This window comes from Leuciscus leuciscus (assembly GCF_965113295.1).
Source record: "Leuciscus leuciscus genome assembly, chromosome: 23".
NCBI classification, from domain to species: domain Eukaryota; kingdom Metazoa; phylum Chordata; class Actinopteri; order Cypriniformes; family Leuciscidae; genus Leuciscus; species Leuciscus leuciscus.
Window position 1 is genome coordinate 31096564 of NC_138747.1, and position 27103 is coordinate 31123666.

Sequence of the window (27103 nt, forward strand, 5' to 3'; positions counted from 1 at the left end):
TTTAATTTGTAGATTGATCGATCATTAATCTAGTAAATTATTTAATCCACTGAACACTGCTGTGTGGTAAAACACTCTCCCAACAACAGCATACTATTTCTTTTAAGCCTAATTCCTAAATTAAAATAATATAGTTGTATCACTTGTGATGGTGTGTTGTATAGATGTGGCCAGACGAGCAGTCTACCAATAACATTAGAGCAAGCGATAACCTCCCTGTCTCTCTTTGAAACCAACACGGAAGTGAATTCAACGGCAATTCATCAACTGGCCGCTTGAGGCTGGGTGCAGAAGTGAGTCAAATCTTCATCTCCCCCATGTTAAAATACCCAACTTTACAGCAGAAAAAAACACGTTTACAGCCTGGTGCAAAAAGTGGCTTTGGTCTATATAGCTTATTTTTCCCTTCATGACAACTGTGAGGGGGGTGAATTTTTTTTATAACTCATCCGTTTACATTATATTAAGCCTTAAAGTTCTGCATAATTAAGGGTGTCCACTTTTGAGTGACAGGTGGATTCCCGCTGCAGTGGTCATTAGTCATCATTAGCCGTTTGTCTGCTGTTTGTTAGCCGTCACGTTACCTCAGCTAATTGTTTGACTGTAAAAATAAATAAATTCGGGAGTGACGCGCTGCCAAGTTGGCGACGGTCGGCCACGCCCACTTTAGGCTTCAAAAACCATAGATATCATATAATAAAGGCTAGATGTCTCGTCCGCGCTGCTGGCCAATGGAGGTCGACGTCCGCACATGGCGGCCATCTTGCCACAGGGTGCTCGCTCACTCGTAACATGGTGCATGTACTTTTAAATAACCATAACTTGCTCAATTTTCTACCGATTTTCAAATGGTTTGGTTTGTTATAATAAACGTCAGAGATGTAGTTATGACACTGCATACATATGAATAATTATAACAATGGACTTCCATATGAAAGAATTATAGCCACGTTAATGACGTTTGTAAGAAACCAAACCGTTTGTAAATCCGTCAAGATTTCAGCGAGATAAAGAGGATTTGTGTGTGTTAATTCACAGCTTCCCTGTGGCAAGATGGCCGCCGGTGATGCCGGAAGTGACTCTACCTTAAGACATCTAGCCTTATATGGATATCTATGTCAAAAACGGTCTTCAGAAACCTACGGGTGACGTCACGGACACTACGTCCATATTTCTTTATAGTCTATCTATGCATTAGAGCGACAGCACTACCAACGCCCACAAGCGACTTCACAGTATAGAGACTAGCGACATACAGCAACAAAATCGCTGGCTGTGTGAACGGGGCTTATGGGGCCACATGGGTCACTCAGTCAGCAGACATGTAACATGCGATTAGAGTGATTGACAGAAAACCTGACAAGTTACAAAACAATATATGACCTTTTCATTGATAATTTTATTGAAATTGATTTGTCTTTTTTTTCCACAGCTAATAATTCATATCAGAATCATCCAATTAAGCCACAGTTTTTAAAGGGATAGTTCACCCAAAAATGTTGACATCATTTACCCACTCTCATGTCCTTCATTTAATCTTCGAAACAGAAACTACGTTTTTTTTTTTTTTTAGACACTTTTGTTTGTCATGGAAATGTAAAACCTTTGCGAGAGAACCCAAAGCATTGAAATATTCTGTATAATTTTTCTCCCATGGAAAAACTGGCATAAAAGATGAATTACCTGGTCCTGGAGAGCAGAACATGAGATTTCCAAGATGATTCTGATCCAGATTAAACTTTTTGAACAACTGGGCACAAAAGACTTAAAATCCAATTAGTTACAAAAATATAATTTCTTTTGAAAAGGCTCCGTCTCTTCAACACAAATCTTGGGCTGGTCAGAAAATCCTGAGCAGATTTAGAGATTTATAAATTAAAGGGATAGTTCACTTTAAAATGAAAATTCTGTCATATACTCACCCTCATGTTGTTTCAAACCTGTAAGAATTTCTTTCTTCTGCTGAACAGAAAGGAAGATATTTAGAAGAATGTCAGTAACCAGGCAGTTTCTGGGTCCCATTGACTTCCATAGTAGGAAAAAAATATACTATGGAAGTCAATGGGACCCAGAAACTGCCTGGTTACTGACATTCTTCTAAATATCTTCCTTTCTGTTCAGCAGAAGAAAGAAATTCTTACAGGTTTGAAACAACATGAGGGTGAGTATATGACAGAATTTTCATTTTAAAGTGAACTATCCCTTTAAGTCTCGTGATTTAAAGTCCCGCTGTGGTGAAAATCAAGCATTTAATGTTGTTTATGTGTCTATGTGGTGTTTTTAATATGATTTAAGACAATGTGTAAATTCATAAGTCGACAGCATTGCTGAGTATTTCCTCCTTAAAACTGCAGTGAACCAAAGACAGTCTCAAAAACACGCTTTGAAATCGCTGGTGTTTCTGACGTCACAAACTACCTTGTAACCAATCAGATCAACGTGTGATCGTCAACCAGTGGATCTCTGAGCTGAGTGAGTGAGTGGAGGCGGGGCTCATTTGCATATTCATAGACCGCGCATACTAAATGAGGCAAGGGTGTCGAGTTACATTCAAGATATTTTAAGACATGAAGACATTTTTTTAAGGAAAAACCTTTAAATATGTAATTTTGGTGATAAAAGATGAGTTTAAGGGATACAATGATTGACTATAGCAGGACTTTAATGTGAGATTTAATCAGGTAGCGTGAGAGTGTGACAGAGCCTGAAAGTGTGTCTCACGCCAAACACGTTAGAACAGATTTATTGTTTTTTGTTTTAAGTCACCTGTGTATGACAGAGATGTGTTTTTCTTTGAATTGTACAAATAATTCAGCATAGTTTTCATTATGAGAAAGAGTCTTTGATAGACAGAGTGGACTCATGTGTATATCAGCTGCTTACATAAACTTTATTTTTTAGGACACAGTAGTGATCCAAAACCTCTCCAGCTCATGAGCGCCACCTACTGGTCAGAGCAGAATCAACAGAAGTATTGGAGACAGCAGGAACATCCATGTGACGTACTGTACATCCGAGTGAAAATGTAGGGAGGGCCATGGGGAATCGAGAAATCAAACACAAGACTGATCTTCTGACAGTAACTTGAGGTTATCTTACTAACAGTGATAACAGACATGACAATTACAGACCTGTGTGAATGTAGATCTCACAGCAGAGCCAGAGGTGTTTGTTCAGCAGTCGCTGTCATCTCCAGTCGGTGTAAATCATTCATTGTCTGTATTTCAATTCAGTCAAAATCACACACACAAAAATTTAACATGCCCAATTATAGTCACAATAGAATCAAAATTCATGTTGTTGTTTTTTTTTTTTTTTATATTGCCATGTTTATTATAAATGATTTATCAGTGCTCATCATCATTACTGCTTTAAATTCATGTTCCAGGTAATCTTGAATCAGAATAACTCTCTCTTGCAGCATCTCTTCTCTTCCCTGATGATGAGGGCGGGGCAACCTGTCACTCACACGAGATCAGCCAATAGCGAACCACAACCATCCAATCAGTTCCCCACAGACAAACTCAAGCCCCGCCCACATTTGTTCTTGTTCCAGAAGCCATTTCACTCAGATATACATTACAATAGGGAAAAAGGCCATCTATTTCATGTTGACTAAAAACAGCGAGGTGTGCGCCGTGAAAAGAGCAGATTTGACCGTTCAGGAACTACATTTATGGAGAAAAACGTATCCTCCCCAAACCCACTTAAACAATAAATACATATAAAACACTGCATATATGTAAAAAACACTGCAATGTCGAACAGGCTCAATTATATACATCTGAATTGACACTATATGGTCTCTTTTCCTCAGCATTTTAATATCCTGAATGTATTCTGTGTTCCACTAATTCTGCATCTTGCTTACAGCCGCAAACGCATTTAAAACATCAGTTTTATACAGTAGATGAAACTGCACATCATCTCTGAGTTTGGCCTTCGAGGAACGTGTTCAAATCAAAACCCTGAGTGTAACATTTCCAATGTCTCTTGAAAAACTGGAGTTTTTTTAGGAGAATGGCACAACGTCTATACGATGTAAACTACTGTATGTAACTTCAACACTTGTTTAAATGTGCTATACAAATACATGTTACTTACAATACCCCTCTAAACGCAAATTTCAATATGGGTAACAGAGCTTCTACTATTTTTCGAATTAAAGGACGAGTACATTAGCCATTTCAATTTTCCTGAAGTTTGGAGAAAGTTATGAATGTGATAATTCCACACAAATATACAGTGTTACCATCAAAACAGTCAACAGCTGTTTTATTTTTCTTTCATAGCATACAATATTCTACTTTTTTTTTTTTGAGAAAAAAACAAAACATGTTTCTATACACATAGATTTAAGGCCTCACTTTGGCCTTGTCGCATTACTTCTGAACTCCTAAAAGTTATTTTACAAGATGTATAGTATTTTCCAAACAGCAGGAAATAACTGTCAACCTATTTGTTTTAATACACACACTGTACATCACATGAGCTCTAGCAGATGTCTAGTTATCCTTTCAGAAATGCCAACAGAATATAAAAAGATACTGAGAACCCTGAACATTTCCTCAGATTGGCATGCTCGCCATTTCAACTTTTGCTGGAAAATGCACTTGTTTGCTGCCACATCAATAATGGGTTGACAATACATAAATAAAACAAAATAGCAACACACTTATTATACAGGGTTAAAGGAAGTAAAATGGCATTTTGAATGTGCCAATAAGTCATAGAAAACAGGACAAGAGCATTATCAGCATTAAAGTGTCTATTCTGGAACAGTAATTGGTTTTGTATTCATCAACACAAATTTTCCACATTATGTTTTGTAAGAAATATCAGAGACTCATTGGGACTCAGGAAAGTATGAGGGCTCGGTTTGGGGCGTGAGATTTTAAAGAGCGAAGGTACCGTCTGGCTTTCTCCGTCATGATCAGCTGGTCTTTTGTCCGTCCACAGACAACAGTTTCCCAGGCTGGAGACATCTATCAGAAGAACAACAAATGATTAGCTGTAATAACAACACTTAAAGGGGTGGTGTAATGCCCCTTTTTTACAAGATGTAAAATAAGTCTCTGATGTCCCCAGAGTGTGTATGTGAAGTTTTAGCTCAAAATACCCCTCCGATTTTTTATATAGCATCTTAAAATTGTCCCTTTTTGAGGGTCAGTTAAAATGCGTCGTTTTGTGTGCGTCCCTTTAAATGCAAATGAGCTGCTGCTCCCGGCACAGAGGGCGGAGCTTCAAGAGCTTGTGTGTGTGTGTAGCTCTGATTATCTCACAGACAAGCACTAGAAATGTCAGAAACTGTTCTGCCTTTTATGTTTAAAATGGACTCGGACAATGATGGAGAGACTCAAGTGACAACATGTAGAAGCAACAGGACATTTCTGAATGGTTAGTTGATGAATTTATGATGCTGATGTGGAGTTAACTATCTTCAAATCTTTGATTAGCATATTCTGTCATGATAATCTATAAATCGCTCGTGTGGGAACTGTTGTAAAATGCCCACAGAGTGACATGCTATTGCATTTGTGTTGCGTACGGTATTGATGTGAAAAGACGGATGCGAAAGCTTGAGCAGAATCACAAATATGCTCGACTACAACAACTCTTCTCAATGTGGACTGTGTGTTCCCGGGGGCGGGGTTTATGTAAATTTTAGGGTTAGTGATGTCACTAACCCTGAAGAAGCTCATTGTAGTCTGTACCAGCCGTTTGTTGTAGTCCTTAAATGATTCCTTTAAAAGCAAATATCTCCCTTTGCTCTGAACTTTGAGTCAGGGTTGTGCCGATGGACGATATCATCGTCCATCGTGATAGCTGACCGACATCACGATGGTGAGCCACCATCGTGATTCCACGCCCCCCACCCTGTCAGACCAGCCCAGTCTCATGGCAGTTCGTGTTCGTGTGTACACCGGTGGTTGGGAACCTGGCTCGCGAGCCACACCTGGCTCTTAGGCAAAAATCATGTGGCTCGCAAGGTCTCTCACCCTTTACCAACGAACGATAAAAAAATTAAGACGTGTGTGTTCAGTGCTGTTCGCGAGTGTCACGAGTCACCACAGCAATCAACTAACCGCTTACGTTTCTGTGGTAACCTAACAGTTACAGCTCCTGCACTGGGATTCAAGCAGCTGCTGCTTGTTTAAGGTGATGGATGGCGAAAATCATTTTAGAACAGCAGCGAAAATGTAAAAGTAGGCTATATAAACTTTAATATATCCTTTTATTGAAACGGGTGCTTTGCTGTTCAAAGAGACATTTCGAAACATTTCACCCGCTGGCCGCTGGTACTTTCACTTTTGCCGCAGAGACCCTTTATGTCCTATAAATGTGTCATATTATTGATAATCCGCGCAGATTTCAGTTGACGATTCTGTTTAAAGTTATTAATAATAAAACATGAATGAATGGGAAGAAAAGAGCAGGATGTGCTTTATATTGAAAATAAATATTAAAAGCGCGATAAGTCGCGAAAGAGAACTGAATTCTACTGACAGGATGCTGTGCGCGCGCTCCGAGCGCAACATGGACAAGTAGTCTTTGTCTTCGGTTGCGAGCCTAAACGGCCAAATAAACATAGAAATATTTCAAAATGCCAAGCCGAGTATTCCCGTGGCGTAAACACAGTAGAAGTAGCAACACTCAGATGCAGATGTTGTTTATGCTCAAACAGCAACATTACACACTAACTAAAGTTAGAAAAGTCAAATCTTAAATCAACCTGGTCTGATCTAATATCACTCACCGGCCGGGGAGGAATCGTGTTCGGTGTTTGAGGTGCAGGTTTCGAGGGTGGCCCGCTCTCATTCGGGTCGAGAATAAACCCTTGATCCAACAGGTTCTCCTCCTTCACAGCACAAGAGTCGAGATGGAGCGACCGTGCGGTTTGAGCCTGGAAATTCAACAAATCCTGCTTTAGAGTCTATTCAGTAACGCAAACGCAACAGCATCCGTCCGGTTTCTGTACCTTCTGATTAGTTTTGTCTGTGTGCTTGATCTGCTGCTTTCGTGCAGTAATACTCTCACTGCAGTCGATCACATCTAGAGCCAGAGATTTACGCACTTTCTTCATGGGAGGCCGATACTGTAAAAGGAGACACAATCAATTCAATATAACAGCAAATTGGCAAATAAACAAGTAATATTTGTTTTATTTATATGGTTGGTTGTTTTATGTGATCCATCTGGCTTATTTCTTCATCTCTCAATCATCTTTGCAATGCATTATATGTTAGTGTAACTCGAACCCTAACCCAGAACTAGAGCTTTGATCATAAAACTAAGCATTTTAATATCATCTCACTAAGACATATTATTGGCAGATATAGAGTGATGACTGATATTTAATATGCATTTTATGCAAGTAGTCTGCTATAATGTTTTTAAAAATCTCATTGATTGACAAGCTATCAGAATTTTATTAAATTGAGGCGTATTTTTCTCAAGTATGAGCCATTAAAGCCGGATGAATCACGGTGTTTCCCATTCATTACCTAGACTCTAGCAGCCCACCATAGTCTAATCTGTCCCGCAGCAGATTCATAACCAACCGAAAATATATATCTTCTCATAATAACATAAAAGGTCTTAAATGGGGTGGTATAATGCCCTTTTCACGAGATGTAAAATAAGTCTTCGATGTCCCCAGAGTGTGTATGTGATGTTTTAGCTCAAAATACCCCACAGATATTTTATTTAGCATGTTAAAATTGTCACTTTTTGAGGGAGAGCAAAAACGCAGTTTTTGTGTGTGTCCCTTTAAATGCAAATGAGCTGCTGCTCCCGGCACAGGGGGCGGAGCTTCAACAGCTTTTGTCCTTTTACCTCACACAGACATGCACTGAAAATTTAAAAAACATTTAGCCTTTTATATTCAAACCAGAGTCAGACAATGATGGAGAGACTCAAAAAAAAGTGACAACATGTAGAGAAACAGGACATTTCTGAATGGTTAGTTGATGAATTTATGTAGCTTATGTGTAGTTATCTTTAAGTCCTTGATTAACATATTCTGTCTTGATAATTTATAAATGCTCTCCCGGGGGCAGGGTTTATGTAACTTTTAGGGTTGGTGATGTCACTAACCCTGGAGGAATGTCGTGTAGTCTCTACCAGCCGTTTGTTGTAGTCCATGAAAATTTCTTTAAAAGCAAATATGTCTCTTTGCTTTGAACTTTGAGCACTGTAACTTTGTAGATGTTGTTTATGCTCAAACAGCAACATTACACACTTACTAAAGTTAGAAAAGTTTGTTAGAACTAAAGTTAGAAAAGATCATAATCAGCCACCCCTTTAATGTTGTTGTTTTGCGCCATTGCTTTAGCAAAGTATCTGTCAAACGAACTAAAATCGTAAAAACCTTATCTAACCACAAAAGACCATGATGTAATTAAACAAGTATATAATCTGTTGGCTGACGCGATCAGATCTAACTCCATGATTCTGTGTTTTCCACGTCTCAGAACGGCTCAGTTCACAGTGAATGAACGCAGTGAACTCTATCTCTGCACATGCTTGGAGTTCAGCGTGCATTTGGGAACGCAGCGGGCGCCAGTTACACATTACTTACACACTTGCTTAATTTAACATTCCTCTAGAAAGTTGATTACAGCATTTCACTAGATTTGTAATGAGATGCATTTGTAAACCTGCTTTCACAGAAACTGTGGTTTTCTGTCAAAATAAAGAAAATGACTTGAAATGACTTAATATTCAATTTAAGGTGAACTGTCCCTTTAAAAGACGTATTAAAGGTACAATGTACGTTTATACAGTAATAATCTGGAAACTGCTTGTACATGACAGCATCTTTCCTCTCTTACCACTTGTTTGCGTCTCTTCTCAGTAGGAGTTTCATCTTCTACGATCAACTCAATTCCAGCTTCACTGCGTAACACTTCTTTAAGGTCCTCCATATTTGGGGTCGGAGGCTTAAGAAAACCAAACCAAAGACACAAAAAATTATTTTTCTCATCTCAAAGCATCAAAACTAGAATTTCAAACAGGAGATCAGCCTTCAGTGAACTAAGTTAGAACAGGACAGCTGACGTTTAAAAGTAAGAAGTCTCACCAGTGGCCGCAAAGGGCCGTATTTCTCCATGGCGTTTTTAAATGGAGTTGGCGTACGGGGCGTCGTATCCAGATCAGATTTGTGATTTGGAGTGATGAACCTACAGGAGGGGAAAATAAAGGTTTAGCCAAACTCAAATGATCTGAATCCAGCTCTGTGTGATGGAATTCTGGGACATACAGTGAGTTTTCCTTCTGTGTGAGTGGGGTTTTGTCCCGGTGTAGAGGAGTCGTGACCACAGCCTTCTGGCTGCAAACCGGCGTGGATGTGAGAGAGGGGTTCTCCAGGTCCAGCGTGTCCTGCTTCGTCCACATATTGAGGAACTGTGAAAACATTAAGGTGATAGTGTTCAAAATAAAGGCTATTTTACAGTGAATAAATATGAAATGAGTATAGACCCTGCTTTGAATTTAAAAAAGCCTTTCTGAAACAAAAGTCAAGTGTTAGTCTCTATAGGGTTTCTAAAATCAAAGGTTTTCAAGACCTGCACAAATGCTATTAATATAATTAATATTAATATAATATCATATGAGCAGGGGAGAGCAAGATCTATGCTAACATCCAAACCATGAAATTACTATTTAAACAACTCTACATTTCAAACAAAGCAGGTTTTGACAAAAACAGAGTTTTATAAAATGTTAAACCTGTCATTTTAACCTGACCCAAGAGATGGGGTGACCCAAATTCAGTAGATGCCGCTTGTAAGAGCCATTATGCTCTATTTAAATGTCTGTTGTAGTTCCACTGGAGAACACTGGGTGGAGTATGGGTTTAGGGTATATAGGTAATCAGAGAGCAAGAGATGTTAGGTGTAATGGGGAAGCAAACAATTTTTGACCGTGTCAGGATCATGTAAAGGACACGCTAACTGGCGATTGCAATGTGTTTGAGCATCAGAACTGAGACAAATAAAGACGATAAATGCAGTTCTGGACTGGAAGTGTATTTGTTTGGAACCACGCGTCAGATAGCCCTACAAACACCTCTAAGTGACAAGATGGTCATTTGTCGCTACACCGCTAATGGAACAGCAGAAATAGACTGGTTTCCTCTGAACACAAAGCAGCGCTGCGCTTATAAACACTACGTTATCAGGAAATTATATGGAGGTAATAAAAAAATAAGAAAATAGCATCAAAACCTTCCTTGCCGAAAGGCGACGCATTTGCAGGTATATAAACACAAAGTAAACATTGTCATAATTTATATACAGTAGATCAGAGCAATCTCTTTGTATAAATGTGTGCGGTTCAGTGAAAGCACAACCGGTGGGACGTGCAACAGCGCTTCTTTAACTTTGAAATGTGCAACACTCAAATTTAGATTTATTAATAGAGATCGGCTGATATTGACTTTTTATAAAACCTGGAAACATGTTTTTTTATTACTTCAGGTTCCATCGTCCTGAAGTCAACGAGTTTTGGTAAAATGCCTGAAATAAGATTGGTGGCGAACACAAGCTCAAAGCTCTCAAGCTTTTACTGGTCTTGAAAAAGGCGGTTGTTAATCAGTCTAAATGGGACTAGAGAGGCTTTCTGGGAAAATAAACATCAGCCGAACATGTAAACGCATCTACTCAGTCAGTAGTCGCTTTCACAGCCTTGTTGCGTTTATGATCATGCTCTTGCAAACTATTCTAACTCACTTTCAGGGAAAATCATTTTTAAATAATAAAGACTGAAAGAATTGTTGCATGAAGCTGGAAGTCATGTGACTGTGGTGTAGCTGATTTATAGTTTAGCTTTTTACTTCTGCTGATTGTATTTAGGCTTCAAGTTGTTCATTTGTGAAGATTATCATCACAAAAAAACATGTAAGAATCATAAACTGTTGTTAGCCACAGAGCTTATTTTCTGCAATAATCCAAAAGCCAATTGAAAAAAATCCTATACGGTTTTTGTCGAGGGAAATCAGTGTGATGCGATATTATGGGTTGGCCTAGAAAATATGTAATCACTGTCTTCATTATTTGAATCTCTATTAATAAATCATTTTATTTAAATTTTTAATTTCTTAAATTTGTGAAAATTACTATAATAGGATTATATCATCAAGACGTCGCCATCTAAGGTATACATCTGTTTATTAAAAAATTTTCATACAATTCATTTTCAAATTATTTATTTCTAATGTAGTAAATATGTCAAATAAATATACATTTCAGCATTTATTATGCATGTGCTTTTACCATCTTTAAATGACAGTGTTTATATATATATATATATATATATATATATATATATATAGGCCATCAGCCACTGTACGCCCTAAAACTTTGGCATCAGTCATCAAATAAAAAAAATAAAATAAAAAAAATGGATAAAAATACCAGTGCACCACTACATAAGACTACTATTTAGAAGTTCTATTTTTGTTGTTATTGTTTTAATCTCTTCTCTAGTTTTAGGCCTAATAACATCTGGCAAAGGGACTACAGATGAAGCCTTCGGGCTAATTTGGGTGCATTTACATTCATGAATGTTGATTAATGTACAATGTCCCTTTTAAAAAAAAGGTGCAGTGTATGATCTCTAGCGACATCTAGTGGAGAGGTTGTGAACTGCACCCAACAGAAGTTACGGTGGCCGACAGGAAGTGATGTCGTCGTCTGAGACAGCAGAGAGAAGCCAGTTAAGCAATGAGGTTTCTTTACAAAGTTAAATTAAGAAAAAGTACTTAATTATTTAGTAAAACGATATGTTATTGCGAATATTTTTGTAACTTGTTCATCATTGTGTCAGTGTTTTATTCGCTGACTTTAGCTGTAGCTTCTTTGCATGACGAACAACATTGTGACGAAACGCGCTTGTCCGCTTAGGGCCACTGTAGAAACATGTCGATGTAAGCGGACCCGCGGTGTGTGTAGAGAGAAATGCCTCATTCTAAGGTAATAAAAACATAACGGTTCATTATGTAAGGTCTTTATACACCACTGAAAACATAGTTATGTATATGATATTGCATTTCTGTCAACAGATCCTCCTAAATATTACACAATGCACCTTTAAATAAATAAATACTACTCCTTAATGTTGATCTTGGTATAAATGCGTGTGATTCAGTGAAAGCGCAACTTGAACGTGCAACAGCATTTTAACTTTGAACGTACAGAAACGTGTTTTTTCGCACTTCAGGTTCCGTCATCCTGAAGTCAAAGGGTTTTTCGAAGTGGTTTTTGTAAAACGCCTGAAATAGGATTGGTGGCTTGCATGTAATGGCGCTGGCAGTACCTGTGTAAGTGAGAAAGCTCACATATAGTCCAGAACTACAATAACCATCATGTTTACACACAACACCTCTGCACTTTGATTTGTCTCAACTTGGGGACAAGAGAACTTGTTAAATGGGTAAACAAAGTAACTTGTGTTACTTATTTGAAAAAGTAACTCAGATATTTTGTAACTTTTAAAAGTTACAAGTTACTTGGAAAAAGTAATCCGATTACATAACTCAAGTTACTTGTAATGAGTTACTCCCAACACTGCATAAGACTACTGGTCCTTGTTGAAGAACATGGATCTTGAAGATGCGCTGACAGTACCTGTGAAGGCGAGAAGGGCAGGATCTTGACGGGAGTGTTCTTCGGAGTCATGGAGTCGTTGGGGTCGGGCGAGAGGGCGATGCGCCGGCGACTGCGACGGCTCAGGATAGACGGAGGTGTTGCTCCGCCGGGTGAGATGGGAATGAGCTCTCCTTTACTGCTCTTGCTGAGCTCCTGTAAAGCGCTTCCCTCCAGACGAAACTGAAGCAGCTCTGGGCTCTGGCTCTCCTCCGGCAGCTCGAAGTCTGACATCGCACACCAGTCCTCCAGATCCTGCTGGGGGAAACCATCATTACGGCTCAGATTACACTCGTATAATCCCCGACAGATTTACCCAAGGGAACAAGAGCTGAAATTTACACTTAAAAATTGTTTTTATACGTCGCTGGAGAGAGCTAGCATTTAAAGCTGCTGAAATGCACACTCGCTACGCAAACCTCATGTTGTCTCAAACTGACACACTGCAGTCACGGTTCCTCCGTTTACATGGAACTCAATCAGGGCTGTCAAAATGGCTGAAAAACTATTCAAATTTTATACTTAATACTACTTATATTTGAATTTAAAAAGCATTATTTCAGTTAGAGAAAAAAAAAGCTTTTTGTCTTGTCTCCTGAGGCCACAAGAGGGCGCACTGAGCAAAACATTAATGCACTGCAATACATCGTCCATTCACAGCAATGAAATAACATGACTGTCTGTAAAACATAAAAGTGCATAACGTTCATAAATCAGGGATGCACGATATATCTGCCACCATATCGGTATCGGCCAATAAATGCTCATTTTTTATTTAATCGTTATCGGCCGATAAGAAAATTTGGCTGATATATTAAAGCCGATAAATAATAAATTGAAATATGATTGGAATCACTTCAAAAAGGAAAATGTGCAGCGCAAGTCTGTCATATAGACCAGGGGTTCCCAAACTTTTTCGTTCTAGGACCCACCTAGACAAGTATAATCAATCTCAGGACCCACTTGCACTGGTGCTACCAACTTTCTCAGTTGGTCGCACCAGCATGATTTGGTCGCAAACATTTTTTTTTTTTTTTTTTTTGCTACATGCCATGGGATTAATCAATGCATGCTGATGGTCTTAATCTGCATTCCCTAGTTTTGCACTGATGTAAAAAGACTGACAGTGACAAGCCTTCATGTTAGCAAAATATTTTAAACTTTTAACTCTTAAAAAAACTTTTAAAAACATGTACTGTATGTTCTTTAATGTTTGATTATAATTTTACCGTCTTCACATAGGGATGGGAAATGATAAGATTTTATCAATAATAATAATGTCACTGATGATTCTGATTATCGATCCGATTCTTTAACGATTCTCTTATCGATTCTTGATAGCACTGTGTGGAAAAATGTAGTCATATGCTTTTCAAAAAAACAAAAAAACAAGGGGTTTTATTTATTTTAAAGCTTGAGTAAGCAAACTGTACTTTTTATGTAATTTATGTAATAAATATAACTTTATTGTAAAGTGTTACTGATTCAGACGTCTCCTGAGTTCACTGTTGGAAAGATCAGTTGTCCATTCATTAAAATGAATCGTTCAAAGGAGTCATTAGTTCGCGAATTGGACGTGTCATGCGCGTTGTGTGATTATCCCAGCAGTTAGGACATAGACATCCAAGATTTGTGTCAACACAGAAAACGTTTCATCACTGGATAGTTTTTTTCGTTTAATTAAAGTGTTGTTTTATGTCAGCTGAATGTCTGGGACGCTTTTCAGAGAAGATAAGGCAACAACTTATTTAGCACAATTCACACCCAGCGGTAATTGAGGAAGAAAAAAAAAAATCTCCGAATGCTCCACATGAAACTTTGGTCTTCCGACCTTTTACCACCGTGTCGATTTATTTTGATTAATATGTGCGAGGGAGAGAGAGCAAGACAGTGCTTAGTTTGGAGACGGTGAAGTCTTTTTTACACTTTCGCCTGGCTCCGAAGAGAGAGAGAGAGAGAGCGCGCGCGCGCGACCAAGTACTCTCTCTCTCTGCTCGTTCTTTCAGTTAAACATGCGCCCTGTCACAAGCGCAGCAGTTCATCTACATTACTCACCGATCAAATAACACTTTGGCGGGCGCTAAAACTCATAGTCGTTTGGTCATTAATCGGACTGGTTTTGTTTCACTCATCGTAACGTAAATTTAGCTGCAGCTAAGTGCCTTTGTGCGACCCACCTTTTCTCACTGTGTGACCCACAAGTGGGTCGCGACCCACAGTTTGAAAACCACTGATATAGACTACATACAATTATATTGAGAACATCATTATAATTGTGTGCTTGGGACATGGCTTTAATGATGTGAATTTTGTGTTTGTAATTCAGATTTATCTGCCAATATATCGGTTATCAGCCAAAATTTTCATATCGGTGCATCCCTATCATAAATCAAATACAGTTTTGTAAATTGCATAAACAATTATGGAGTTTTTATTTTTCAGATACTAACCGACTAATAAAGTGTTGGTCGACCAAACCTCTTCTAGCCGGCTAACGGTTAGCAATGGTTTTGTTTGAAAAACTAAATTCTAATTTTATACTTAAATACTACTTATATTAAAATTTGAATTTAAAAGGCACAATTTTAGTTAGAGGGGAAAAAAAGCTTTTTGGCTTGTCTCCTGAGGCCACAAGAGCAAAACATTAATGCACTGCAAAACATTGTCCTTTCACATCAATGAAATAACATGACTGTCCGTAAAAAAAAGTGCATGACTTTTAAACTGATGTTAATAAATCAAATACAATATTGTAAATTGCAGAAACAATTATGAACAAAACAGCATCATGTATTTATGCATTCAACTGGATAGACTAACAAAAACATTAAAGCACAACAACGACATCATCACATCTCGTGCGCCTGACGCACACCTAAAACTCAAATGTCTAGTTATTACATTCGAACGTGGATTTTTATTTTAAATTCGACAAATATTGTAATTTTTATTTGACAGCCCTAAAGCACAATTAGTGATAACGCATGTTTGTGAATAAATAAGGTTATTGATTCGTTATTTTCAGGGTTGGTGAGTTTCCTCTGACCCAGTCATAACACTTTGCCCGTTTCTCCCGCATCCGACACGCTGATTACGTCTATCCATCCAATCTACCCAGATCTTAATATGTGGCCTTGTTATGAGATGATCAGTGATATCGCGTCTCCTCTAAGTGCTCATAATGTTTTGCCTGATAACCTGATATGTTGTTTTCAGTGTTTAACTCACCCCGTCCATCAGCTCCATCACCTCCTTCAGTGTCGGGGCGGCTGATGGAGAGAGGAACCCAGAGCTGTCCATCACCCAGGTGGACACGTTCGAGTCTCCAGCTTCACTTTTGGGGGTTGTGGGAGCTTTCGGTGTCTTGGGAGAGGCAGTTTTCTGTGGAGCAGTGGTGACCTTCTCATGTGCGTCAGGATCCTGTACGTTAACAAGTGTGTAAGTCATAAGCTTATCTGTTAAATGAAGGCTCAGTCATTTTTTAAAACAGAACCAGTTCTTAACAGGATATGAGAAACAGGCCTACAACTGACTTTGTGCGATATAATTACTATAATATAAAGAGTTTGTAATTAAAATCAGAACGTTGTCATGTTTATACCTGCTTTAAGACTTGGCCTGGTCCCTCACTGGCTCTGTCATAGCAAAACTCCACCTACAAAACACAGATCATCAGCGTTAATCTGAAAACATGATCAACTGCGTATAATCTGCACTCAGAAACATGGCTGAAAGTTAGGGCCCTATGAAACCCATGTTATTTTTTCCAAGTTTATTTGTATTTATTTTTCTACAAACTCCTTTAAAAAATATATATATATCTGGATTCCGTTTTTTTTTTTTGGGACTCCCATTTGAATAGTAAATTAAATTGTAATATTCAAAAAGCATGTCTAATTAATTGAAATCATGAAGCATACAATTTAACAATAATTTATTAAAATGTTCACAAATTACATGTTTTAGGACACTATGAATTTTATTTATTTTTTCCTCAAATTCCATTTTATTTAATTCTGTGTTTTCTGATTTAAGTTTTCTGGATTCCATTTGAATGGTTTAATTACATTTTAATAATCAATTATTTAACAATCAATTCTATGAAGTGATTATATATTCCCCCCAGAAATTCTGTGCTGTGTATTTTACATTTTCTGGCAATCAAATGAAGGCATAAAACATTAATTTAATTTATCTTTTAATCAAATGAAATTAAACAAACCTTTTTGTCAAGCAAAGTGCAGCATAACAGAGCTTTACTGTTCAAATTAAAACATGGAAAATCACATTTGTTTTTATTTTTATTAGTGTTAGTGTAATTATTACATTGAGACGTAGCTAAACTCTACTGTACAACAGTAATAAAAGTCGTAATTTGCTCAAAAGTTAACCGAACTTTTATTTTGACGGGTTGCCGTGAAGATCTTTGAGTCTCTGTGTTTATGATATGATGATAGTTTCTCAAATGAAACAGTAAAATGCTGATGAAGAGACTCAGAGCGGCTCTGGAGATGAAGTTCATGCATTCATGTCCTCATATCGGCTGAAAACACTGCGAGCGTCACGCGTGCTTCAGTGTGTGTGGGAAATGAAAACATTCATTCACGCAGAACATGCAGGATTCATATTTAAATAGTCTTTTTGCTGTTTAATATATACACAGACACTAGTCTTTAATCGCAATTTTATTTACGTTTACTGACCTACTTTTGATTTTTTCATCCAAGATCTGAGAAATTCCGTGAAATTCTGAGTTATACAGTAAATTCCGTTTTTATCAGGGCTGAGACAATAAATCAATGCATCGTGAATCAAGAAATGATTCCAGATCGATTTCCAGATTTTTTTCTGAATAGTCTTAAAAATTAAGCTCAGAATAGATTCAAGAGAGAATGGTGATGCATTCGGAAAATATTGGAATAATATACAAAAAACACAAATATTGTCCCAGCCCTAGATAGGGTCCTAACTAGGATCCTAATATGTTTTTTTTCCTCAAATTCCATTTTATTTTACCAAATGCTGCGTTTTCTGATTTAGGTTTTCTGGATTCCATTTTAATGGTTTAATTCCATTTTAATAATCAATTTTACAGTACCTGCTGTTGCCCGGTCTCCTCAGATGCCGGCTCTTCTCCTTCTGTCTGCTGGAGAGCCTGAAGCGTGGTGTCCACACCGGTGTAGTAACCCGTCTCTACCTTACGCTTGATGGTGGAGTTCCAGTGGTTTTTCACAGCATTGTCGGTTCTGAAAGAAAAAACCCACAAAGATCTACTCAACTGCACATATAGCAGACATCTATCAACTCCCAGACCTCGCATATTCAGCCTTTTAGAATAACTGCAAAAACATCCACCTTCAGACCGGGGACTTTTATAAAGTAAACACAAGAATAACTTTTTAATATTGTAAATAATATTTCAAGATGAACACTTACTGGACTGAAGCAACCTAGTCTTACTTGATTATCCATGTTCATGTTCACATTTGAACATGAAAAATCATGTTTGAGTCTCAAATATGATCATCAGGATTTTTGAGGAAGTTTATTTGTTAATCTCTTAATCATAATTCCATCATGTTTTAAAACTACAGAGTTTTGATAGGAAAATGATATTTAAATGCTTTGTTTTATGAAGACATTATTGGCAGTTTTAGAGTGACGACATTTATATGCAGTTTATGTTAGTCTATATTTGACTGCTTCACATTACAAGAATCAATTTCATCTCACCTTTTGTCAATATAAATATCAGCATCTGCACAAATTGCATATTTTTGCTCAGTTTGGGCCTCTGAAGGGGAATGTTTCTCCCCATGTTCACACTATATCAATCAGACTATATGAGCCATAAAAGCCTGACGATTAAAAAGAAAAAAGCCTAAAGATGATCAAATATGACACTCAACAAAAACACACAAACTGTTCCTTTTAAAACAATTAGTTTTTCCTGCCCATTTTTTTCTATTAAATTATTATTTCATAAACTATTATTATTACTTCATTAAATTAGTTAATATATTATAGTCAAGTCAAGTCACATTTATTTATACAGCGCTTTTTACAATACAGATTGTTTCAAAGCAGCTTTACAGAGATATCAGGAAAATAATGCAACAAAGATAGTTTCCAGAAGAAAATGGCGTCTCAGTCCAGCTTAAGTAAGTTCAGTGATGGTTCATTTCTGTTGTAAAAAAAGTTATTAATTTAGTTCATTTATATATATAGCCGCTCTGGAGAAAGCCGTGATGTCATCGTCCAGCTCAGTTCAGTTCTCGTATAATGGGGTCAATGCAGGCAGATCAATAATATTGTTGAATATTAAATTAAATGTTAAATTTAATATCCCCAACTAAGCAAGCCAAGCCAATGGCAACAAAGGTGGAAAAAGGCGACAGAGTATATTTCTTTAGTGAGTATAGAGTATATACTTTAGTGAGTATAGAGTATATACTTTAGTGAGTATAGAGTATATACGTCTTTAGTGAGTATAGATTATATACTTCTTTAGCGTGTATAGAGTATATACTTTTGTGAGTATAGAGTATATACTTCTTTAGTGAGTATAGAGTATATACTTCTTTAGTGAGTATAGAGTATATACTTCTTTAGTGAGTATAGAGTATATACTTCTTTAGTGAGTATAGAGTATATACTTCTTTAGCGAGTATAGAGTATATACTTTTGTGAGTATAGAGTATATACTTCTTTAGTGAGTATAGAGTATATACTTCTTTAGCGTGTATAGAGTATATACTTTTGTGAGTATAGAGTATATACTTCTTTAGTGAGTATAGAGTATATACTTCTTTAGTGAGTATAGAGTATATACTTCTTTAGTGAGTATAGAGTATATACTTCTTTAATGAGTATAGAGTATATACTTCTTTAGTGAGTATAGAGTATATACTTCTTTAGTGAGTATAGAGTATATACTTCTTTAGCGTGTATAGAGTATATACTTTTGTGAGTATAGAGTATATACTTCTTTAGTGAGTATAGAGTATATACTTCTTTAGTGAGTACAGAGTATATACTTCTTTAATGAGTATAGAGTATATACTTCTTTAGTGAGTATAGAGTATATACTTCTTTAGTGAGTATAGAGTATATACTTATTTAGTGAGTATAGAGTATATACTTCTTTAGCGAGTATAGAGTATATACTTTAGTGAGTATAGAGTATATACTTTAGTGAGTATAGATTATATACTTTAGTGAGTATAGAGTATATACTTTAGTGAGTATAGAGTATATACTTCTTTAGTGAGTATAGAGTATATACTTCTTTAGCGTGTATAGAGTATATACTTCTTTAGTGAGTATAGATTATATACTTCTTTAGTGAGTATAGAGTATATACTTTAGTGAGTATAGAGTATATACTTCTTTAGTGAGTATAGAGTATATACTTCTTTAGTGTGTATAGAGTATATTAGGGGTGTAACGATTCGTTTTAACAACGATTCGATTCGATTCGCGATTCATGGTTTTCGATACGATTCAAGGACGATATTGGTTAATTTAGAACGATACGATCCGAAACGATTCAGTGACCTGAAATCGATTCAGTGACTTTTTAGCCAAAAATTCTTGTAAGGGAATCGGGTATCAATTAATTATGGATATAAACAAACAAGTAAACAACAATTAATGTCAAATGCATTCACATTTTAATAAGTAGGACTGAACGATTATGACAAAAATTATAATTGTCGATTATTCCCTTGAAATTGTAATTGTGATTATTAATTACGATTATCACAACATTGAATGATGTTTTGAATAGTTTGGCTATGGGACCCACATTTCCCCCATGGTCATCAAGCCGCGACCCACCTTTTTAGGAATTATATAAGCCTATTATAATACATTTGTTTACACAAAAATTGTTGACACACAAGTTATGTCCCCCTTTACTTAACATACAAAAAAAAAATTGTAAGAATATGACAAATACTGATAAACAGTAGGCACTGCGAGGTTAAGCTATTAAATAGCAGTCCCAAACAAGTTTTTGTTAATACAATCTTGGTATGAGCCACCACAGTCATATAAATATATACAAAATAACCAGTAAGTGGCATTTTGTTATGGAAACAAACAACAATTAGGCTACCATGGTGATACACAATACTTAGAAGAACTGGTAAAGAAACATGGAAACTGCTCCAGTCCAGATACATAGCAACACACATGACGTACCAATAACGTAATTTATTGGTATTTTACTTTTATTTCTTAACTTAATAATAATAATAATTTGTTACATTTATATAGCGCTTTTTCTGAGACCTCAAAGCGCTTTACATAGATGGGGGAATCTCCTCAACCACCACCAATGTGCAGCATCCACTTGGATGATGCGACGGCAGCCATATTGCGCCAGAACGCCCACCACACACCAGGTGGAGAGGAGACAGTGATGAAGCCAATCAGTATATGAGGATGATTAGGAGGCCATGATGGACAGAGGCCAAGGGCCAACTTACTAATTTACGACGTTGCATGCTCGTATGTCTTTTGCACTTTAGTGAAGTGATACAGTGCGCTCCGCCGCATTTGCGCGTGCAATTGAAGAGTGCGCGCTACTGCAGCTGAGAGGACAGGAAAGTCCGTTTTTCTGAGGTGAGAGACTTTGCGTTGCTTGACTGTTGTTGCGCTGCTGCTGGCGCGTCACGCATGGCGACGACGTCACAGATAGGCAGACTGAATCGAGTAACGTTTAACGCCTTTATCATTAAAAGTGCAAAGAAAAAACATCCATATAAAGTCTAACGTGCTTATATCCAATGCGCTATTTCGTAGTATCGATACAATCGATTCATTACCTTTTAAAACGATATTAGATCGATATATGTCATCCGGAAGGCCAACTTGCCGAGCACAGATCGATGCAGTTGGATCGTAGGAATATAAATCGATACATCGATGTAGTTGATGAATCGTTACACCCCTAGAGTATATACTTTAGTGAGTATAGAGTATATACTTCTTTAGTGTGTATAGAGTATATACTTCTTTAGTGTGTATAGAGTATACTTTAGTGAGTATAGAGTATATACTTCTTTAGTGAGTATATAATTCTTTAGTGAGTATAGAGTACTTCTGTAGTTGATGAATCGTTACACCCCTAGAGTATATACTTTAGTGAGTATAGAGTATATACTTCTTTAGTGTGTATAGAGTATATACTTTAGTGAGTATAGAGTATATACTTCTTTAGTGAGTATAGAGTATATACTTCTTTAGTGTGTATAGAGTATACTTTAGTGAGTATAGAGTATATACTTCTTTAGTGAGTATATAATTCTTTAGTGAGTATAGAGTACTTCTGTAGTTGATGAATCGTTACACCCCTAGAGTATATACTTTAGTGAGTATAGAGTATATACTTCTTTAGTGAGTACAGAGTATATACTTCTTTAGTGTGTATAGAGTATATACTTCTTTAGTGAGTACAGAGTATATACTTCTTTAGTGTGTATAGAGTATACTTTAGTGAGTATAGAGTACTTCTTTAGTGAGTATAGAGTATAGAATGCTTTAGGGAAAGTTTGTTTTCTGAATGTAGTAAGGTATAGATTGATGTTGTCTGAGTGCTAGGACTGAATATGGTTGATGCTATTGTAACAAGAAATATTAATAAAGTAATCATCTATCTCAAGTCAAGTTTTACAGGGTTAAAAGCCTGTTTATGGAGGCGATTATGAAAGTAGATTGTTTCGCAGATCTCACCGTCCAGGCAGCAGTTTGGCGATCTCGGCCCAGCGGTTTCCCAGCATGCAGTGCGCCTTGTAGATGATGAGGTCCTCGTCTGGGGTCCAGGAGGACTTCTTGACGTCAGGATTGAGGTGGTTATGCCAGCGTTCCCGGCACTGCTTCCCCAGACGCCCCTTCAGGTGCTTGGCCACCATCGCCCACTGCTTGTTCCCGTACTTTTTCACCAGCTCAATCACCTAAACACACAACACATTCAAGCAAGGCTTCACACACACATTTCTACGGCTACTCTGACGGTTCAGGATTACTGGAATTACTGTGCGGATTTTAATTTGTATGACAAGCAGTGATCTATAAAGTGAGTCTATTATGCTTTTTGGGATATAATTTCTCATGTGGTGTGTAATGGAGCAGTTTGTGAATGTCAAAGTGCAGATAAATAGTTTTGTCTCCTAATGCCTGGTTCAGATTACACGATTTTAGCACGATTTTGGCACGATCCGTTTGACGTAGGGTGTCGTGGGGATTCGTAAACGTCAACGGGTGTCGGGACACAAGATTCAATCGTTTCATCTCGTATAGTGTGTCATAGTGCTTGCTCTTTTAACCCAATCACTGCGCTGGATTACGCATGAGATCACATTACATGTAACAACAACGCGCATGAGAGCGGTTTCTGTGCGGAACGCCGAGATGAGTTTAACAACGCTCGCAATGCGGATCATACAGATCATATCCGGACCGGAGCGAGCGCGTTTCAAGTTTTTATGGACATATTTCATATACTCTAGTGCTCTAAACATGAACTAGCAGCGTGTGTGTGTGTCTTCATCACGTCTTCTTCAAAGGAAACGTGTGCAAATAAGGACACTGATACAGCCGTACGTCTGCAATGACACGAGAGTTATTCTGATACACAGAATATGAATGATGTACACCGAACATTCTAAGAAAAATGGACAAAAAAGTAACTATGCCTTTATTTGTTCTGTTAACCTGACGCGTGTCGTTTGTTCAGAGAGTGAAGTGCTCATGAATGTCATGAAAATATCATTAGAACTTTTAAATGTTCTTCCGTGTTTCTCCCTCTTTCTTTAAAGTTTGTTATCATATAGATGCTCTCAACTCTGTGCTCATATTTTAATATTCACGCATATTCATGTGTCTGTATAAGGAGTGTGTTTGTCTGTTTTATTGGTTGTTGTCTCTCCTTTTTCCACTTTTCCACAGCCATTTCTTGAACTCATAGGTGTGAACGACCAGGCTAAAACAGCGGGGGTTTCCTGACACTTTAATTCCTATGGAAATTGAGCTCTACGCTCACGTGCGAATGTGAAGCTCAACTTCCAAAGGAATGAAGTGAAAACGCTCGCCGTCGTTCATTAACACGGGCCGCGGAAACACACGCTGTTCATTCAGGAATAAGATGGCGTGGGTGTTTGAATCAAGATCGCGATCTTTTAACGATTAATCATGCAGCTCTAAAACATGTTGTAGGAGAACCTTTAAAACAGCATAACAGGAGCACTTTAATTAACAGACTGAAATGAGACAAAATGGGAAACTAGAAAATGTATCAAAAAAACATTCTGTATACTACAGAAATACTCATGACATTTCAGAGTTTTCCAAACTTGTAAATCACATTTGAAACCCCCACATTGCGTTTGGGTCATTTTGACCTGGAGAGAATAAGCTAGTTAAAGTTAAAGTTATTGCATTGGACTAAAGCTTAATGTCTTTACACACACAGAAATACAACTTCCTAAAAATAAATTGTTACACTTGGTGTTCCTGGTCCAAAATGATGACCTACAAAAGAAAATTGCTCATAAATCATTATCTTGTCAAATAATGGATTCAGTGTTTTTGTCAACTTTAGCACAGGTTTAGTAGTTCCTCTTGGACTTCAGTGTTTCAGTGGGGAGAAAAAAAACACAAAAAACTGAGGTGCATAAACTCAGATCTGAAGGCTACAATCAATCAGTTCCAAGAACTACAAAACCTGTGCTAAAGTTCTCTAAGGCCATGTCCACACTCATTTTTCTCTCCGTTTCGGCCTTCCGTTCACACTGAGACGGCGTTTTTATTAATGCTTTTATTAAAGCTTTTTTGAAAACACACTCGAGTGGACACATTTGAAAACGTCCGAAAACACCAGTGTGGACGGAGAGCGTTTATAAACGAAAACGCCGTTTTCATATCCGGATTAATGTAGACGAAGCCTAAAAGACTGAATCCAATAATGAGAGATTTATAAGCAATTTAAAAGGATGGTCATTTTTCACCACAAACACCAAATTAGGAAAAGATTTTTGACAGCACAGGTGTAAACAAGAGAATTGCAGGATCATAGGAAGCCTGAGTGTGGATTGTAATATAAAATAACTCCTGTGTGAATCAGATGCTGCGATTAAAAGACTTCCTGTTGAAAACGCACCTTCTCATCCTCCTCTTTGGTCCAGGGTCCTTTCACAAGATCAGGATCCAAAACTTTGAACCAGCGATGCTGACACTGATGCTCCGATCGGCTCTTTATATATAAAAAAAAAATGGACACATTAACATTGAGATGTTCACAAACATCAAAGCAAGGAACATCTCATCATAGAGGTGAACATACTCACAGGTAAAAGGCCAGCAATGTATTTCCAATCATTTGGTCCAGCGTTCAGAACCAGTTTTCGCAGCTTATCATCCTGGAAAAGCCAAACGCAATAAAAGCACATGTTTTACTTTTGACAATGACAACAATCTTTTTGACACGCAACAGTAAAAAAGGTGTATTTATTCTCTCATCAGATCAATTTTGTCCATCCACTGAAAGTACAAACAACCCAAAACAAGAATCTACATGATTCGAGCGGTTTAAGCATTTAAATGTCATCTTGCTGACATTGGAAGATAAAGAGTGACAAGTGATATTTATATGCATTTTATATAAGTAGTCTGTTATAGTGATAAACATCTCAATGATTTAGTCTTCTGAAGACTTTTTAATCACATATAAACTTGTGTTTGAGCTTCGGTTTATCATATCTGATCAGGGTTTATGGGTGTAAACATTAGTCTGATGGATCTGGAAGAACATGAAGGTGAGGGTTTTTTTGCACTGATTCTTGATTGTTATTAATAATCTCATCTTTTGTCGATGTATGATGTTACTACGACTTAAGATTTCTGCAATAAAAGCCCTTCAACCCGAGCAATGCCTGTGTTTATATGAGCACTGTACCTCCTCCTGGGTCCACTTCACTTTCACCTTCCCACAATCCTTCTGATCAGCAACATCAGAGTCTGTGTCCTGACACATGGCCTCTTCCTCATCCTCACTGTCCACACACACACACACACACACACACACACACACACACACACACACACACACACACACACGTTAAGGGTTGGGAAAACAGCACTGTCCACAGATCAGCAAACACTGGGTTGAGGTACACTGACACCATTAGGCAGGGAAGTGTGTTTACATCTTGGCTTGTGTTTGTTTGCCAGAAATGCTCATCAAAACTAGACGAAAATCTCAGCATCATGTTTAACTACAGCAGTGATCATAATAAAAACTCTTTCAGGGCTCTAGAATCGTGCAAATGTAAAGGATCACATTCAGATAACATTACTCTCAATCTAATATTCTGAATGCATATGTCAGTTTTTATCCAAACTTCCACATTGCAGTAGTTTGGGTGACTCGATGACACTGCAAACACAGTCAGACACTGAACTAAACTCGATATAATGCTGAAGTCCAGCGACTGCTCCAGCTCTTTGTGCTCTTATATTAGGCGGGCTCAACATTACATTCACAAACTTCATGTCAACAATCTCTACAAGCTCAATCGTTATGTCGAATGCATATTTCGTGCTTATTTTCTTGCACTATATTAAAACTCTATTTCACAATCATATAAAGCATATGAGCGTAATAAACTTTGTGTACTTACCCGCGCGCCCACCACGACATTTCCCTAATGCTTTATAAAAATGCTCCAAATGAAACGGATCTTTACGAGGACACAGTGCGTACAGAATACAATCGCAAAAACATCTGTGATGTTAATGAGATGGTCGATCAAATACAGTAAGCGCTTTCATTAAAACGGGCGCAACAACTCTCCAGCTGGACATCTACTGCGCGCCCAAGTTTGTTTCTATCTCGCGCTCCTTTTTCTCAGCCATTCCCGCGAGTGACGTCAGCGAACACAGGCTGCGCGCGCAGCTTCATGAGCACAGGACGTAGTGCGTGCGCGTGCGCGCTCGGAACACATGTACGCGCTTCTCTAAAATAAAACAAATAAAAATAAAAATGTTAATGTTTGATGTCGTAAATCACACCAAAACGATTTAATGTACTTTAAAATGACCAAAATATGTTGTATGTAAATGTTTTGAATATATTCTAGTTGTAAAAATCAATAATTTGTAAATATTTGTTTAAAATCGAGAGTAATTCCAACTATGGTTAGATTCCTGATAGAGTAGTAGGGAACAACTTTAGGATGTATAATTTGTTTAATTAACAAAGTGTGTAATTGATTTCATGTTCAAGTTTCACGTTACAAGAATTGGTCTCAAGTTACAAATGACCGGACGCTGAAAGCTTATTTCTGTTTCTCATAATTTATCTTCGATTATAACTTATCTTTCTTTTTTCCTTTCCTTTTTTCTTTTCATTATAACAATCAAATATTGCGTATGTGGACGCGTTCAGAGAAAATATC

General features: G+C 37.4%; 1 protein-coding gene across 2 annotated transcripts; it reads right to left on the bottom strand.

Annotated features, from left to right (window-relative positions):
• Window positions 1-4248: 4248 nt before the first annotated feature.
• mybl2b (v-myb avian myeloblastosis viral oncogene homolog-like 2b) lies at window positions 4249-26578 on the bottom strand. 2 transcript variants are annotated; one of them, XM_082156446.1, is made up of 15 exons: window positions 26327-26578; window positions 25603-25699; window positions 24995-25066; window positions 24808-24900; window positions 22383-22603; window positions 17743-17890; window positions 16246-16299; window positions 15873-16064; window positions 12627-12899; window positions 9263-9405; window positions 9083-9182; window positions 8835-8942; window positions 6980-7096; window positions 6758-6904; window positions 4249-4985 (listed from the first exon to the last, which is right to left on the bottom strand). In XM_082156446.1, the coding sequence occupies exons 1-15, from the start codon at window positions 26344-26346 to the stop codon at window positions 4857-4859; spliced, it is 1914 nt and encodes a 637-aa protein (XP_082012572.1). In that variant the 5' UTR covers window positions 26347-26578; the 3' UTR covers window positions 4249-4856. The 2 variants fall into 2 exon arrangements, with proteins under 2 accessions (XP_082012572.1, XP_082012571.1); XM_082156445.1 differs by having other exon boundaries at window positions 12627-12902.
• Window positions 26579-27103: the final 525 nt, after the last annotated feature.